Genomic DNA, 13,620 nt, shown 5'->3' with positions numbered 1-13,620 from the left:
CTGTGTACAAGCTTACAGAGGCCAGAGGAGGGCATTTGGCATCTTCTTCTGTCCTCTCTGCCTTATTTTCTGGGGTTTGGTCCCCCATTGAACTTGAAGTTTTCTTTCCATTTTGGCGGGACTGGCTGTCAAATGAGCGTGAGCATGTCAGATCTGAATGTCTCGGGCTCCCAATGCTGAATTACTAGCAAGGACAGCCATGCCTGGCTTTTCATGTGGGTGCTGTTAATCCAAACTCAAGTCTTCATCCTTGTTCAGCAAGGGCTCAGATCTACTTTACTGAGCCATCTCCCCTGCCTGGTCAAGAGTGCTACATGAACTGAAAACACAAAGCAGTTATTAATTTTATATTTTCATGGTCTCATGCACAATAGCTATTAGATATTGTCTAAAGTCAATATGAACAATTATTAACAACCCTGTCACTCTCACTAAGGGAAAAATCTGTAGACAAAAACAGTATCTGTGAGCTAGATATGTTTTATGTAAGCATGTTTGTTAAAGATTAGTTTTCTATTTTAACATTACAAAATCTAATCATACAAATCTAATCATTTTACAGTATGGGAAAAATGAATCTTCAAAATGATAGTGAATGGCATTGTAGATTTTCATAGTGCCTTGTCTTTTGGTTGTAACTAACCTCTAGGCAGCCTGTTGTTTATAGCTCTTAGAGGGGTTATATTAAGGGCTGACCAATAGTTTAAATAACATTCAGTGTTCTCCTGAGTCATACATGAATGGGATCAAAAGTTAGGGTGCTACAGGTTTCTTGATCTTTACTGAACCTCTATTCTCTAAGAAGTGATAAATTATGCTACATGACAAAGAGAATCATCAGAAAACAGAACAGGCCTGGCGGTGGCGGCAGAAGTGGCAGCACTCGCCTTTAATCCCAGCACTCTGGAGGCAGAGCCAGGCGGACCTCTATGAGTTCAAGGCCAGCCTGTTCTACAGCATGAGATCCAGGACAGGCACCAAAACTACACAGAGAAACCCTATCTTGAAAAAAACAAACAAACAAACAAAAACAGTACTAGATTAGAAGTCCCTAATTTCCCATAGAAAAGTACTGAAAAGGAGCATAAGTTAGTCTGTGCAGTGCAAGAGGTCCAGCCAACACTTCAGTCCACTGAGTTCTCAGTACCAAGATATTACTTTTAAGGTGCTGGGTTTTGTCTTTTTATTATTATTATTAAGCATACTTTTTTTTTGTCCAGCACGTTTTTATCAAAGTTTTCCCTCCCTCATCTCCTCCTAGGTCCTCCTCAACTATCCAACTTCCTGCCTACTCTCTTAAAAAACAGGAAAAAAAATTATAATAAAACAATACACTCAAACAAGAAGAAAAAAATCACAAGAAATACATACACAAGTGCATGCATGCACACACACAAATACATACTAGAAAAAAACTCAGAAACAATGATAAACAAAAGACAAGTAAAATTAAAAAAATTCTCAAAGTATTATAAGACAAAACAATCTCCAAAAATACCATCCCGTTTGTTGTGTGTTAGCCCTCTACTGCCGGCATGGGGCCAGCACTTAAACAGGTTTTGTACAGGCAAGGAGACTCCTTTGGAGAAAACTTGTTTGTCCTTTGAAGTGGTTTGAAGTTGGAGGCAGCTTCTGGGTTAGGGATGGATGCTCATGTCCACTTCCTGTCCTAGTGCTGGGACCCCATCTGGCTTGAATCTCTACAGGCTCTGTACATGGTGGCACAGTCTCAGTTCATATGTGCATCAGTCTTCTTGTATGTGAGAGGCACTATTTTCTTTGTGTCTTCCATTCTTACTCTCCTTTATAATCTTCCTGTCTCCTCTTCTATATAATTCAGTGAGTTTTTTTCTAGTTGTTTTCAAGACAGGGTTTCTCTGAATAAACCTGGCTGTTTGGGAACTGATTTTGTAGACCAGGCTGGAGTTGACTGCCTCTGCCTCCTGGGATTAAAGGTGTATGCCACCACTGCCTGGCCTCCTCAGCAAGTTTCACTCTCTGCAAATTGTCCAGTCCTGGGTCTGTATTTGTTCTCATCTCTTGCTGGAAGAAGTTTCTCTGATGCTGGCTGAGAAAGACACTGATCTATAGATATAGAAGAATTTCATTAGGAGTTGTTTTATTGCTCTATTCCTTTAGTAGAAAAATATTTGATCTTCCCTTAGATCAATGGCCTATCTGGTCCCTGATTCTCGTACACCTAATCAGTATCAGGCATGGATTCTATCTTTTGGAGTGGGCCTCAAATCCAATGAGATAATAGTGGTTCACTCCCACAAATTGTGCACTGCTATTTCACCAACATATTATGCAGGCTGATCAGAATTGCAATCAAAGAGTTTGTAGCTGGATTGGTGTTTACCTTTCTCGTTTGATAACATACAGAGTACCTTTCAGTACCATGATCACTAGAGTTAAGAACCCTAGGAGTCAAGGCTCTTGTTAGGGACCAGATTTTTTTTTCTCCATGTTCTACAAGATATGTAAGTGTTGTCTTTGGCAATAGGATCTTGCCATCAGTTTGTGGAGAGCAACCGATATCCTCAACAATAGCCTGAGATATTTAGGGCTTCAGTTTGACCATCCATTTGACCAATAACCCATTGCTGGCAATGTAAGTTTCACTCGATAGTGGAAAACGTCTAGTCAGGATTTTCTCACGCATGTTGTTTGTTGATTCTATTCAGATTTCTTTCATACATACATATATTATAACATGCTTCTGCTATAATGGGTTTCCATACCACCCTTCAAATGGCCTTCAGTGTTCGATATTCCTCAATGTGTTCCCTCCCTTCCCTCCCTCTTCCCTACTCCTGGTTTAATCCTCCAGTTTTGTGTCTCAATGGTGATATTGTTTCTTTTTCCTACGACCAATTATACCAAATGCGTATACTATGACACTTTTGATGCACTGAGAATTCGGTGCTCAGCTATACATTATAGTACCAGGGCTACTGGTATAGTTTGGTGATAAGAGGGCAGGTTTGGCTAGGTGTATGGATCTGCATTCTGTCCTCAGCTCAAAAACAGAACCAAAACCAAAACCAGCTCACATTCGGCTTTTGTCCTAGTGCCGGGCCGGACTTCTCATTCTTCTCTTGCTTTGATATATTCTCTTATGGACTGGATCTTTTCTTACTAACATATTTGCTTTCATTCACATTCTACCTCCACTGTCTCCCATCCTTCCTTACTCAGACAGTTTTGCATTTAACAGGTACATTAGGCCTAATCATTCCCATATTTGAGTTGAGATAGGAGATTCTGGATTGAAAAATAAGAGATGCTGGTAAAAGAATAGGGAGAAATCTACACCAGTTTAAAGGCTAGGTTGGATTTGTTGAAAATACAAGCCATGCTTTGTGAACCAAAACAAAATAATAGGAAGCGTTAAGTCCTCAAATTAAATCACATACATAAAAATGATTATTCAAGATTACAGTGAAGAAATGAGCTAGCTAAAATCATCCTAGCAGATCTTTAACTGGATGCTTGAAAGGAAGCTATCAAACCTGATACCAAGTTGATAGCCAACATTATGTTGTAAAAGAAGATGACAGGGATTCACTAAGGTAAATGGTGAAATAGCTGGGCATCCTATAGAACTGACCAATTCTAGTCTGTGAGTATCAGCAAGTGGTTTGGTTCTATTAATGTTGTAACTTCCAGAATAAACTCCTAAGCATCTGTATTGACATGTGCAGTGCCTTATGGTTTTTAGGCTATAACAGAGTGAGCTCTAAAAACTTCAGATGGCTCAAAATCACCCTTACAGACTTTAATAATTCTTATGTTAAATGCTGTCTGTTCATTTAATTCTTCCTGTCCATTTTTGTCTAAATTAACTTTTTATTAACACTTTGTGAATTTCACATCATGCAACTTGATCCCACTCATCTCCCAATCTCTTCATATTTGCCCTCTGCCATTGCATCCTCCACCTCAAGATAAAACAACTTAAAATTTAAACGAAAAGGTAAATAAATAATAAAGAAAGAAAGAAAGAAAGAAAGAAAGAAAGAAAGAAAGAAAGAAAGAAAGAAAAGAAAAAACCTTGTCGTGGAAGTTGTAGTGTAACACGGTGAGTCACACAACATATCCTTTTAGTCCATACATCTTTATTTACAAGTGTCTTTTGTAATGAGTCATTGGTCTGGTTTGAGCCCTCTAGTTTCTATTACATTATCATTATCAATACTGGGCCCTCACTGAGGCTCCTCTTGGATATACTGTTGTTGTCCTGTGTCATGGAGATCCCAAAGCTTTGGGTCTGCAGGACTGGTCCCTTCACATGCTCCAGCAGATCATAGATGAAGTGGGTGTTGGGATGGGCCAACTCATAGCCCTTGTTCTGTGCCTGGATGGCTGCTGTATTGGTCAGCCTGCCAGCTCTTCCCCATCCTAACCACCAGGGGGAGCTCTCCTGCACTTTCAAGGCTAGTTCACCTTATGCAGCAGGCAGTAAGAAGAGGGGCCAGTTCTCTCATGGCTGGGTGTAGGTTCAAGCACACCTACATCACCTAGGCCAGCTCCACTGTATTTCGCAGTGAGGTTCAGGAGTCACTCCGCCAAGTGCTGCAGCTGGTAAGGGGAGGGTTCAGCTCTCTTGCGCTTGCTCTGGTAACCTCAGGGCCAGCTCTCCGGCCTGCCACAGGTGGCAAGGGTTTGGGGCTTCTCTTCCTAGCCTGTGCCACAATATGACAGATGAGGGGCGGGGCCAGATCTTTCCCTCTCAAGCTCTCGAGTGGCTCATCTGTGCCCCATTCCATGGGGTCAGCTCTTTGGAGCTGGCCCTGTGGAGGTGCAGAACCCACTCTCTGATTATTGCGGCCTGTGAGGTTCTGGGCCAGTTCTCTACAGTGTTAGAGCCAGTGGGAGGCAGGGCCAATTCTATGCAGCCCTAGCCTCTTGGGCTTAGGTGTTAATTTCTTGTTCATTTTTGCTGATATACATTGTACCTCTTGCCAGGCAGTGCTTTGTGTGTGTAGAATTGAATGTAAACATTTTTCATAATTGACCTTGTGTGTTTATTTTCTCATAATTCATTTCTTCATTACAACATTTGAGTGTGCACTCATTCTTGCCTTCTCTCCCTGTCTCTCCTTTCCCATATTAGTTGTGCTGAGGATCATACCCAAAGACGTATTCAAGTTGATCAAATACTTTAACATAACTGCACATTAGGCCTTTCATTTCACTTAACCAAGTACAAAGTTGCAGATGAAAAGCAGCAGTCCAAGAGACCAGGGCCCCTGCTCTTAGTGTGAGAACAGAGACCTCTCTGATGGAGGACACACACAGGCCACAGAAAGGCTTTGGGGAACTCAAACACACATTCCAGAATTAAAACATCTATAGAGGAAGTGAAGAGATGGAGCCTGCTCTGAAAAGTTGCATTTAGAAAGAGGAAACAGAGTGGAGAATAAGACCAGAGACTAGGGCGAACTTCATCCAAGAGACTCAAGGCTGGGTCTGCCCTCACACCAACCTTGAGAGCAGATCAGCTTCTAAAGGGAGAGATAGACGAGCGGGGAGAGACAGTCATTTAAGAAACCCCAGGACTTTTAAAAAATGTTCCAGTACAGACTGCCCAAGATAAGCATAACTGGAAGATACTTTAATCCAAATAAGAGTAAAAGGACCACCATACACTTATTTTTGCTTTTGAGACTGTATTTTAATCACAACATTCCTTCCTTCCCTTTCCTCCCTCAGAAACATCCCTTATACCTCTCCCCTCTTTCCTTCAGATTCATCGGGTTATATTTTTAAATTATATTTTAAAATTCCACAAGACCTGTGTAAGAGCAATCCAACCAAAATGCCAGCATGGACTCAGGGAAAGCCTATTGAATTCCCACCTTAGCTGAGGGGCTATAGGCAGTTAGTGATCATTAAAAGATAGTCATTTTCTCCCAGGGATGTGGCTCCTGAGGCTGCCAGTGGTCCTATAGTTAGCCACACACACTGCACATACTGAAAGTGCTACACTGAATACAGTGTACAGTAGGGTGAATTTTTTTTTCAGAAATAGTACATGAATTTGGGAAGTAAGAGTAGTAGTGGAAAGGGGAGGGATTTGGAGGAGGAAATGGGAGGTTGCTTTGATCAGAACAATATATGCATGCATGAATTCTGTAACAAAACTTTAACAAGTGAAAATAAATTTCACTCACAATGAGATATTATAGATTTATTGTATGCAAAATGTAAATCAAAATTACAAGATATCACCTCACTTTAGTTTGAATGGCTATTATGAAACCAAAAATAACTAATAGTAGTAAAGATGTTCAGAAATAATACCATAAAATAGTTGTAATATTACAGAATTCAGTATGGAAATGAAAATATCTGTTGTGGAATATTAGTTTAAGATGTGTTATATGTTTATGCTATGGAATATTTGTTTAATGATGTAAACATGTGTTACATTCTTTTATGTTGTATTTGCTTAACTCTGTAAAGCTGTGTTACTTTGCCTATCTAAAACACTTGAGAGTCTAATAAAGAGCAGAACAGCCAATAGATAGGCAGGAGAGAGAAATAGGTGGGGCTGCCAGGCACAGAGAATAAAGAGGAGGAGCAAGAAAAGGAAAAGGAGAGGAGGAAGCCAGAGCAAGCCACCCAATCACACAACCAGCCACAAAGTAAGAAGAAAAGAAAGCTATATAGAATAGAGAAAGGTAAAAGCCCAGAGGCAAAATTAATGGTATAATTTAAGCTAAGAAAAGCTGGCTAGAAATAAGCCAAGCTAAAGCGGGGAATTTGAAAGTAAGATGAAGTCCCCGTGTATTTATTTGGGAGCTGGGTTGCAGGCCCCCAAAGAGTTAAAGAGTTAAATAAAAGTCCCTAAAAATAGATTTATTATATGGTTTATGCTTTCAACTTCTGAGCAAAAAAAAAAATAGTGCATATATACACATTTACTCTATTGACCATTTTTATTTATTTATTTATTTTTGGTTTTTTGAGACAGGGTTTCTCTGTGTAGTTTTGGTGCTGTCCTGGATCTTACTCTGTAGCCCAAGCTGGCCTCGAACTCACAGAGATCTGCCTGCCTCTGCTTCCTGAGTGCTGGTATTAAAGGTGTGTGCCACCACCGCCTGACCATTTTTTAATCTTAAAGTTAGAATTTTCAGAATTATTATGTTTATGTATTTGTAAGTATACTTTACATTCATATTTATTTGAACTTACTGGTTATCAAAACAGATATTGATTGAGGTGATTGTATAAATATAGCTAAATATTTAATATCTCCAGGAAGCCAAATTTATGTTGGATACTTTATGTCAGCTTGAGTTTAATATCATTTTTAAATGAAAAAGTTTAGTACCAAACCAGATGCTTTATTGAAGGGTATTCAATTTTTCCAAATAATTTTTTGTATTCTAATATTTTTTAATTACCTGGCTTTAAAGTTTATTCATGGAATATAATTTATTACTTACCACCTTTCATAATTGATTTCTCTCAATTTTGACCTGCAATCAAATTGCACACTTGATGTCATCCTCATTTGTGAAAACCCACAGTCCAGCCCTCCCAAAAATATATCACAAGACAGTTATCACTAATCAGACCCAGCAATAATTACTAAACATAGCAAAAATAAGATAGACAAAAGTCACGGCCATTAACACGACCATCTGCTAGTGAGTCGACAGATGAATTGCGGTATATTCATGAGATGCAATATTGTTCAGTGGTACAAAAGGTTTGAGTAGTAATTCATGCTATATTATTTTTATAACCTCTAAAATATTATACATAATGAAATAATCTAGTATCAAAGGACCACAGCCTTATTGATTGAATGAATAGGAAATCCAGAGACAAATGACTAATACTATATAGAGGGAAATAAATAGAAGATATTCAGGAGTTTAAAATTGCTGTGGTACTAACACACTGTAAATACATTGCAAACTATTGATTATAATCTTTAAATATAATATTTGAATATGTATATTCATATCTTTATTAATGTACCAATAATATTTGTTATAAAGGTCAGTACATTATGTAATATTGGTATTGGAAGTCACATAGAGACATAGTTGCTTTTGGGTATGCAGAAGCAATCCATAGATGAAAACACTGCATGTAAGGTTCTCTGTGATGCACTCAGCTCACACAGTAGTGATGCTCCAGACAATTTTTTTAGTATCCAATGAGTTATGAGTGATACTGACATATTTTTCTTTATCATTTTATTATAGCAACCAGCACATATGAAAGGTAAACAAGGCTAATAGCCATCATTTTCCATCAACACAAAATACAGCAGTATGACACCACCTCTTATTTCTGTCTTTTCTATACTTAAGAACAGTTTTAATCTTTACATTTGTGCTTTACTTGTGAGCAGGAATTCCTGGAAAAAGGATCTGTGTCTTCAAAGACTGAATAGCTGATTAAAACTAGGGTGATGTGGGGAGTTGGAATGTTTCAGGTCCAGAGGCCAAAAACTGTAGAATTGCTTTCCCCTTCTGTCAGAAATAACATCCTTTGGCTAATGGATAAAAAAATCTTCTGAAATCTATTAACTTTTGTGAACCACTAGCTTGCTTCAAAAGCTAAAAAGGTCATCAGGCAGCATCTTGGAAAACTTTCTGTTTCCTGTTCTAACCACCTCTCTAATATAAACAACAATGTGTCTTAAACTTGCCTTGATTTCTGACTTGTTCTGTAACCTGTGAAACTGCTTCCATGTTAGAACATAGTATTTAGGATAATGTTTTTCTATGTTCTCAGGCCATGGTCATTCAAAATGACTCTCCCTTTTGGTGAGAATTAGGGTTTTTACACCAACATTTCCACACATAGCACCTTATGAATGTTAACTTCTGAGCTGATTAGGTGATACTGAACTCAGCTGTGATCAACTCCGAGGTAGGAATTAGACGCCTCTCTCCGTAGAATAAAAACATCAGGAAGGCTTGCAGATGAATACAATAAAATTCCATGATTACGCTAAAACGAGAGTAGGACAAGAGAAAGTGATGGGTGTGAATATGAACAACATACATTCTTTACATGCATAAAATTGTCAAAAATGAAAAAAATACCAGGTGAAATTAAAATTTTATAATCTAATTAATGATTATGCAGAAACATTTAAATTTTTTCTGTGTCTCCCTCTCTCTCTTCCCCTTTCTCTTACTCTCTCTTTCTCCCTCTCACTCTCTTGCTTGCAATCTTGCTCTTGCTCTCTTGCCTTCTTTCTTGCTCTGTTTTTCTCTCTTTTCTGTAGCTTTAGATCCAGCTAAGGACCCGTGCTTAAAGATCAAATGCAGCCGCCACAAAGTATGCATTGCTCAAGATGCTCAGACTGCACTCTGCATCAGTCACAGGAGGCTCACACACAGGTAAATACTTTGAAATTAAATCCTACTAATACAGCAGTATTATTTGCCACAGTATGAATATTTACCAATATTTTGATATTTGATAAAGATATTTATTTAAATGGCTCAAGAATCTTGGGTAGTATAGTCATGAGAGAAATGGATTAAACGTTGCTCTCAATCAGAATTCCTAGGATTAGGTAGTTTTAAGTCTATGTATACAAAGCTGACTTTGTAAAGACTGAGTTAAAATATTTTATCTGAGTAGAAACGCTTTTCAAATTTAGAGACTAATTGCAATTTGCATACCTCTATAAGTGAGATGCATTGAAAACTCCAAATTAGACCATTCTACAGGTAGAAAGACAGTTTATTGTCATGGGGGTGGGGACTTCTGGAGCTACCTCAGAGAACAGAGACCAGTACTTGGTGGGAAAACCTTACTAGTCTTATTGGTAAGGTTGCAATGGGAGGAGACTTGGGAATCAGAACAGCCTGAAAATTAGAATAGGGCCTTTGATCTATTGCAGTCTGTTTGGGTTAATAAGGAACCAGATGCCCTTTGCCTAAGATAGTTGAGTATGCGGGTAGATAGGTAAGTAATGGCTTCCCTGATAAACAGATAGGTGCCTCCCATGATTCCTGAGGAATTCTGAGTTTAGGTATTTGTTTACCCAATAGCAATACTCTGTTTATCAGTCAGAGGTCTGCCTGGATTCGGGCTAGGCTGTCAAGTAGGCCATTGTCAGCAGCACTGCCATTTTTAGACCTAACTTCCTCCTTCCTCTACTTATTATCTATCTATCTATCTATCTATCTATCTATCTATCTATCTATCTATCTGTCTATCATGAATCCTATTTTTGCTCTTCTTTTATAAAAGTGGGATAATTTAAGTATTGTCTTTAAATTAACAAAGGAACATTGCTACTAGCATATTCTCAGATGATAGTTGAAATGTTTGTTTTAGTAGACTTGCATAAAAATATATTAAATACACAGGCTTCTCACCCCAGCTGCTTGAGAGGTGAGGCAGAAGGAACAAAAACTGTATACTTGACTAGGGTAAAAAGTGGAGTTCAGGTCCAGCTTTGACAATTTACTAAGACCTTATTCAGATTAAAAAAATAAAAGAAAGACCAAAGCCAAAACTTACTAGTAGGGTATGTAACTAGACAACATGAAAAAAATTAAAAGATACACCAAGAGATAGAGAAAAGTGAACAGTAGAAAATAAAAATGGGCTACATATCCATCAAAGGGCAAATATTTATGTTTAAGTAATGTCATTAATATAAACATATAAATATATGATACCTTTTATACACTGAATGGATTAGAAATTTTTATTATGTCAAATATGCAATGCCAGATACTTAGGGCCAAGGCAGAGGGAACTAAAAATATCTATAAACCTCATAGTATGCCTTGAGATATTTGCATGCCATGTTGGTTGAATGACTGCAAGAAATTAAAGAGACAGTTTTAAAAATTTTGAAATCACATGTGTATGACATCAGTGTGCCAGAGAAATTCACAAAATGAAAGAATGGAGTTACCAGTAATGTATTGCCTGTCAATCATGACTTTTATGTTTTATTAATAAAGAAATGGCAATCCCCCAGGCTCAGCATTTTGTTACTGACCTATTTCCTTAGGATCCTAAAGACATCCTGGCTTTTCTGAAGCTTTTATACTTCTTCTTCACAACTGAAAATTCTGGTATTTGATGCGCAAAGTTGGGAGTAGAATGGAGATTTTGACTTGAGGGATGAGTTAGCAAATGGTTTCAAAATGCTTTCAGATGAAGTTCAGCACCTACGTTGCAGAGATTCCATTAAACTGTTTATTTATGGGCAAAACTTGGGGCTGGAGAGACTGCTCAGCAATTAAGAGTATTTGCTGCTGTTTCAGGGGACCCAGGTTTTGTTCTCAGCACCCACATGGAGCAGCTAACACATGTAACTGCATTTCCAGAAGTTTTGATAGCCATTTCTGGCCTGTGTAGGTACTGAATTCACATGGCATACATAAGAAAAAAATCAGGCACACAAATATGCACACAATATTAATCAATTAAATGTTCTTTACAAGTTCCACAAAGTGTAGTAAGATTCCAGCCACACAGTACAAAATTTTAATAAAGCTCATTGGCTCTTTCTTCCTGACTTCATCAACCTAATTGAAATCCCAATCTGTGTTTGCTGAGATCAGTGCCTAAGCTTATGAATAATCATGCTAATTCACTGTGAAGACCTAACCACAGGCCCAGGGAGATAAAGTAAAGACACTTATCACCAAGCCCAATGAGCTGTATTGGATTCTCAGAACCAATATTATGGAAAGAAAGAACTGAGTCTTGTAAGTTGTCTTCTGACTTCCATTCCTGCTCCATGGCATGCACATACCTCTCTCCCCCCTTACACACAAAATAAATAAATAACTAAACATATAAATGCATTAATAATTTTAAAAGACTATAGACAAAAAAACTTGCTGTCCTATTGTGCATGGTAAGGCTGGTCAGAAACCAATAGCCTAAATGTTCCTCAATGCAAGCTACTGAGTCACCTTGAGCACAGAAGCAGCAGCAGCAATTCTTTCCATGGCCAATGGAGTGGCAAAGATCTCTAGGTTATAAGGTGGCAGGTTTCAGTGCTTTATGTAAATCGTACTTGGTCCTGTCTTATTACTGACAGCAACTACTTAAAATGGTGCACACTGAATACAATCCATAACCAATAAATAAATAAGTTGATATTAATATTTCATGTACTTTGTTTGCTTGGAGAAGTCAGCATAAATTGCATACTTGCACGGCCCTGTAGGAAGTAGAACTTTGGCATGCAGTCTGATCTATAACAACAGCTAATATAAGAGACACAACTCTTACATTTGGAGGCATGTGAACATGTTGGATTAGAATACTGAAATAAAAGAAATAGAAACCAATTAGGTTTTTATATTGATTTACTTATATCAGAACACTAAAAAGAAATGGATCCCACTGTCTGCAGCCTCAAGTGCTGGGAGAGCTTTGCTACTGAAAGATGTTTTTTCATATCGTCATCCCCAAACTAGACTTCACAACCTCTTCTTCTTTTCCTTAGAACCTTGAACTTGTTTTATAGTGTTCATTGCTTCCACAGTAAATTCTCTCTTTCAAGCATTTATTAGTTTGCTGGACATTTCATGAAGTTGGCCTCTTTGTCCTTCCAGTATTGTAGACTCAAATCATATGGACTGGCTGGTTCATATTTTCTTTGAATAGATCGCAATGACTATTACTTATAGTTCACTCAGTGTTGTAGTTTCATCAATTGAAAGAGTCATTCTAAGCATATTGTGTCCATAGGCTTCATGCATATTCTCTAAAAACAAGTTCAGGATGTGCATGGGGGCAATATTAATTTTTAAAAATATTGGGGAAAAGAATACATGCATGATTTAACCAAAACAGGTTGTAAATACACAAGCTGGAAGGAGTCAGTGATATTATTTTTAAGTTGTAAGTTTGTGGCTTGGATTTACAAGTAGATAAAACTACAAAATTGTTCTAGCTTGGTGATATAAAAAAATAAAAGCAGAGAGATCATACGATGGCATAGTTACTATGTGTTTAACACATGCTCTAATCTAATCTGCTAGCATAGAGTGTGATATAAAATGTAGAAATATGCCAGGATACAAGTCATATTATCCATGAATGTTTTTCCAGTGGAGTCTTCTGTGATGAACTGTTCTTAAATCACCACAATGCTGGGTTTTCTTGTTAACTTTTCATTATCATTATCATCAGAAATTAAAGCACAAATTTTTTTCCAATTAGGAAAAATACTAATTATAACAACTTTCCAGATATTTTGGTGTTTTGCTGCAATCTCTGATGGTTTTCTTAGACTCCGACTGATACCCATTTTGCTATCCTTTGTAAACTTAGGTCACAGTTTTTCTCTTTGCTTTCATGTATTACAAAACCTGGTGTTTCACACTCCTGAGATGCCTGTGTAATAGTACATAATTAACATTGTCTCTAGATCAGTATTTTGGGCACCAATCAATACTGCCAATATTAAAAGAAAAAGGGTAGGTATTAACCAGTCAGAAAAAAAAGATGCAGTCAGTGTACTAAAGAGTTAGTTGTGTTAATTTCTGCTTCAATTCAACACAAGATAAAAAACAAATCAATAAGTAAATTATTTTGACCTCCTAAAAGTCATTACACAGAAAATTATAAAACCTTCTTAAGATGTTGGTTATCAAA

The 13,620-nt window shown here is 37.6% G+C and overlaps 1 protein-coding gene across 4 annotated transcripts in view; it reads left to right on the top strand.

Moving 5' to 3' along the window:
- Positions 1-13,620, top strand: part of Spock3 (SPARC (osteonectin), cwcv and kazal like domains proteoglycan 3) — a 349,999-nt gene that overhangs the window by 168,515 nt on the left and 167,864 nt on the right. For all 4 annotated transcript variants that reach the window (XM_076553280.1, XM_042262642.2, XM_076553281.1 and 1 more), the window contains exon 4: positions 9,263-9,377. In XM_076553280.1, the coding sequence (XP_076409395.1) occupies positions 9,263-9,377 (115 nt within the window). The remainder of the gene's footprint in view (positions 1-9,262; positions 9,378-13,620) is intronic.

Source organism: Peromyscus maniculatus, chromosome 17 (genome assembly GCF_049852395.1).
Source record: "Peromyscus maniculatus bairdii isolate BWxNUB_F1_BW_parent chromosome 17, HU_Pman_BW_mat_3.1, whole genome shotgun sequence".
Classification (NCBI taxonomy): Eukaryota; Metazoa; Chordata; class Mammalia; order Rodentia; family Cricetidae; genus Peromyscus; species Peromyscus maniculatus.
Note: the sequence above shows the minus strand (reverse complement) of the source record. Positions and strands in the feature narration are given on the sequence as shown.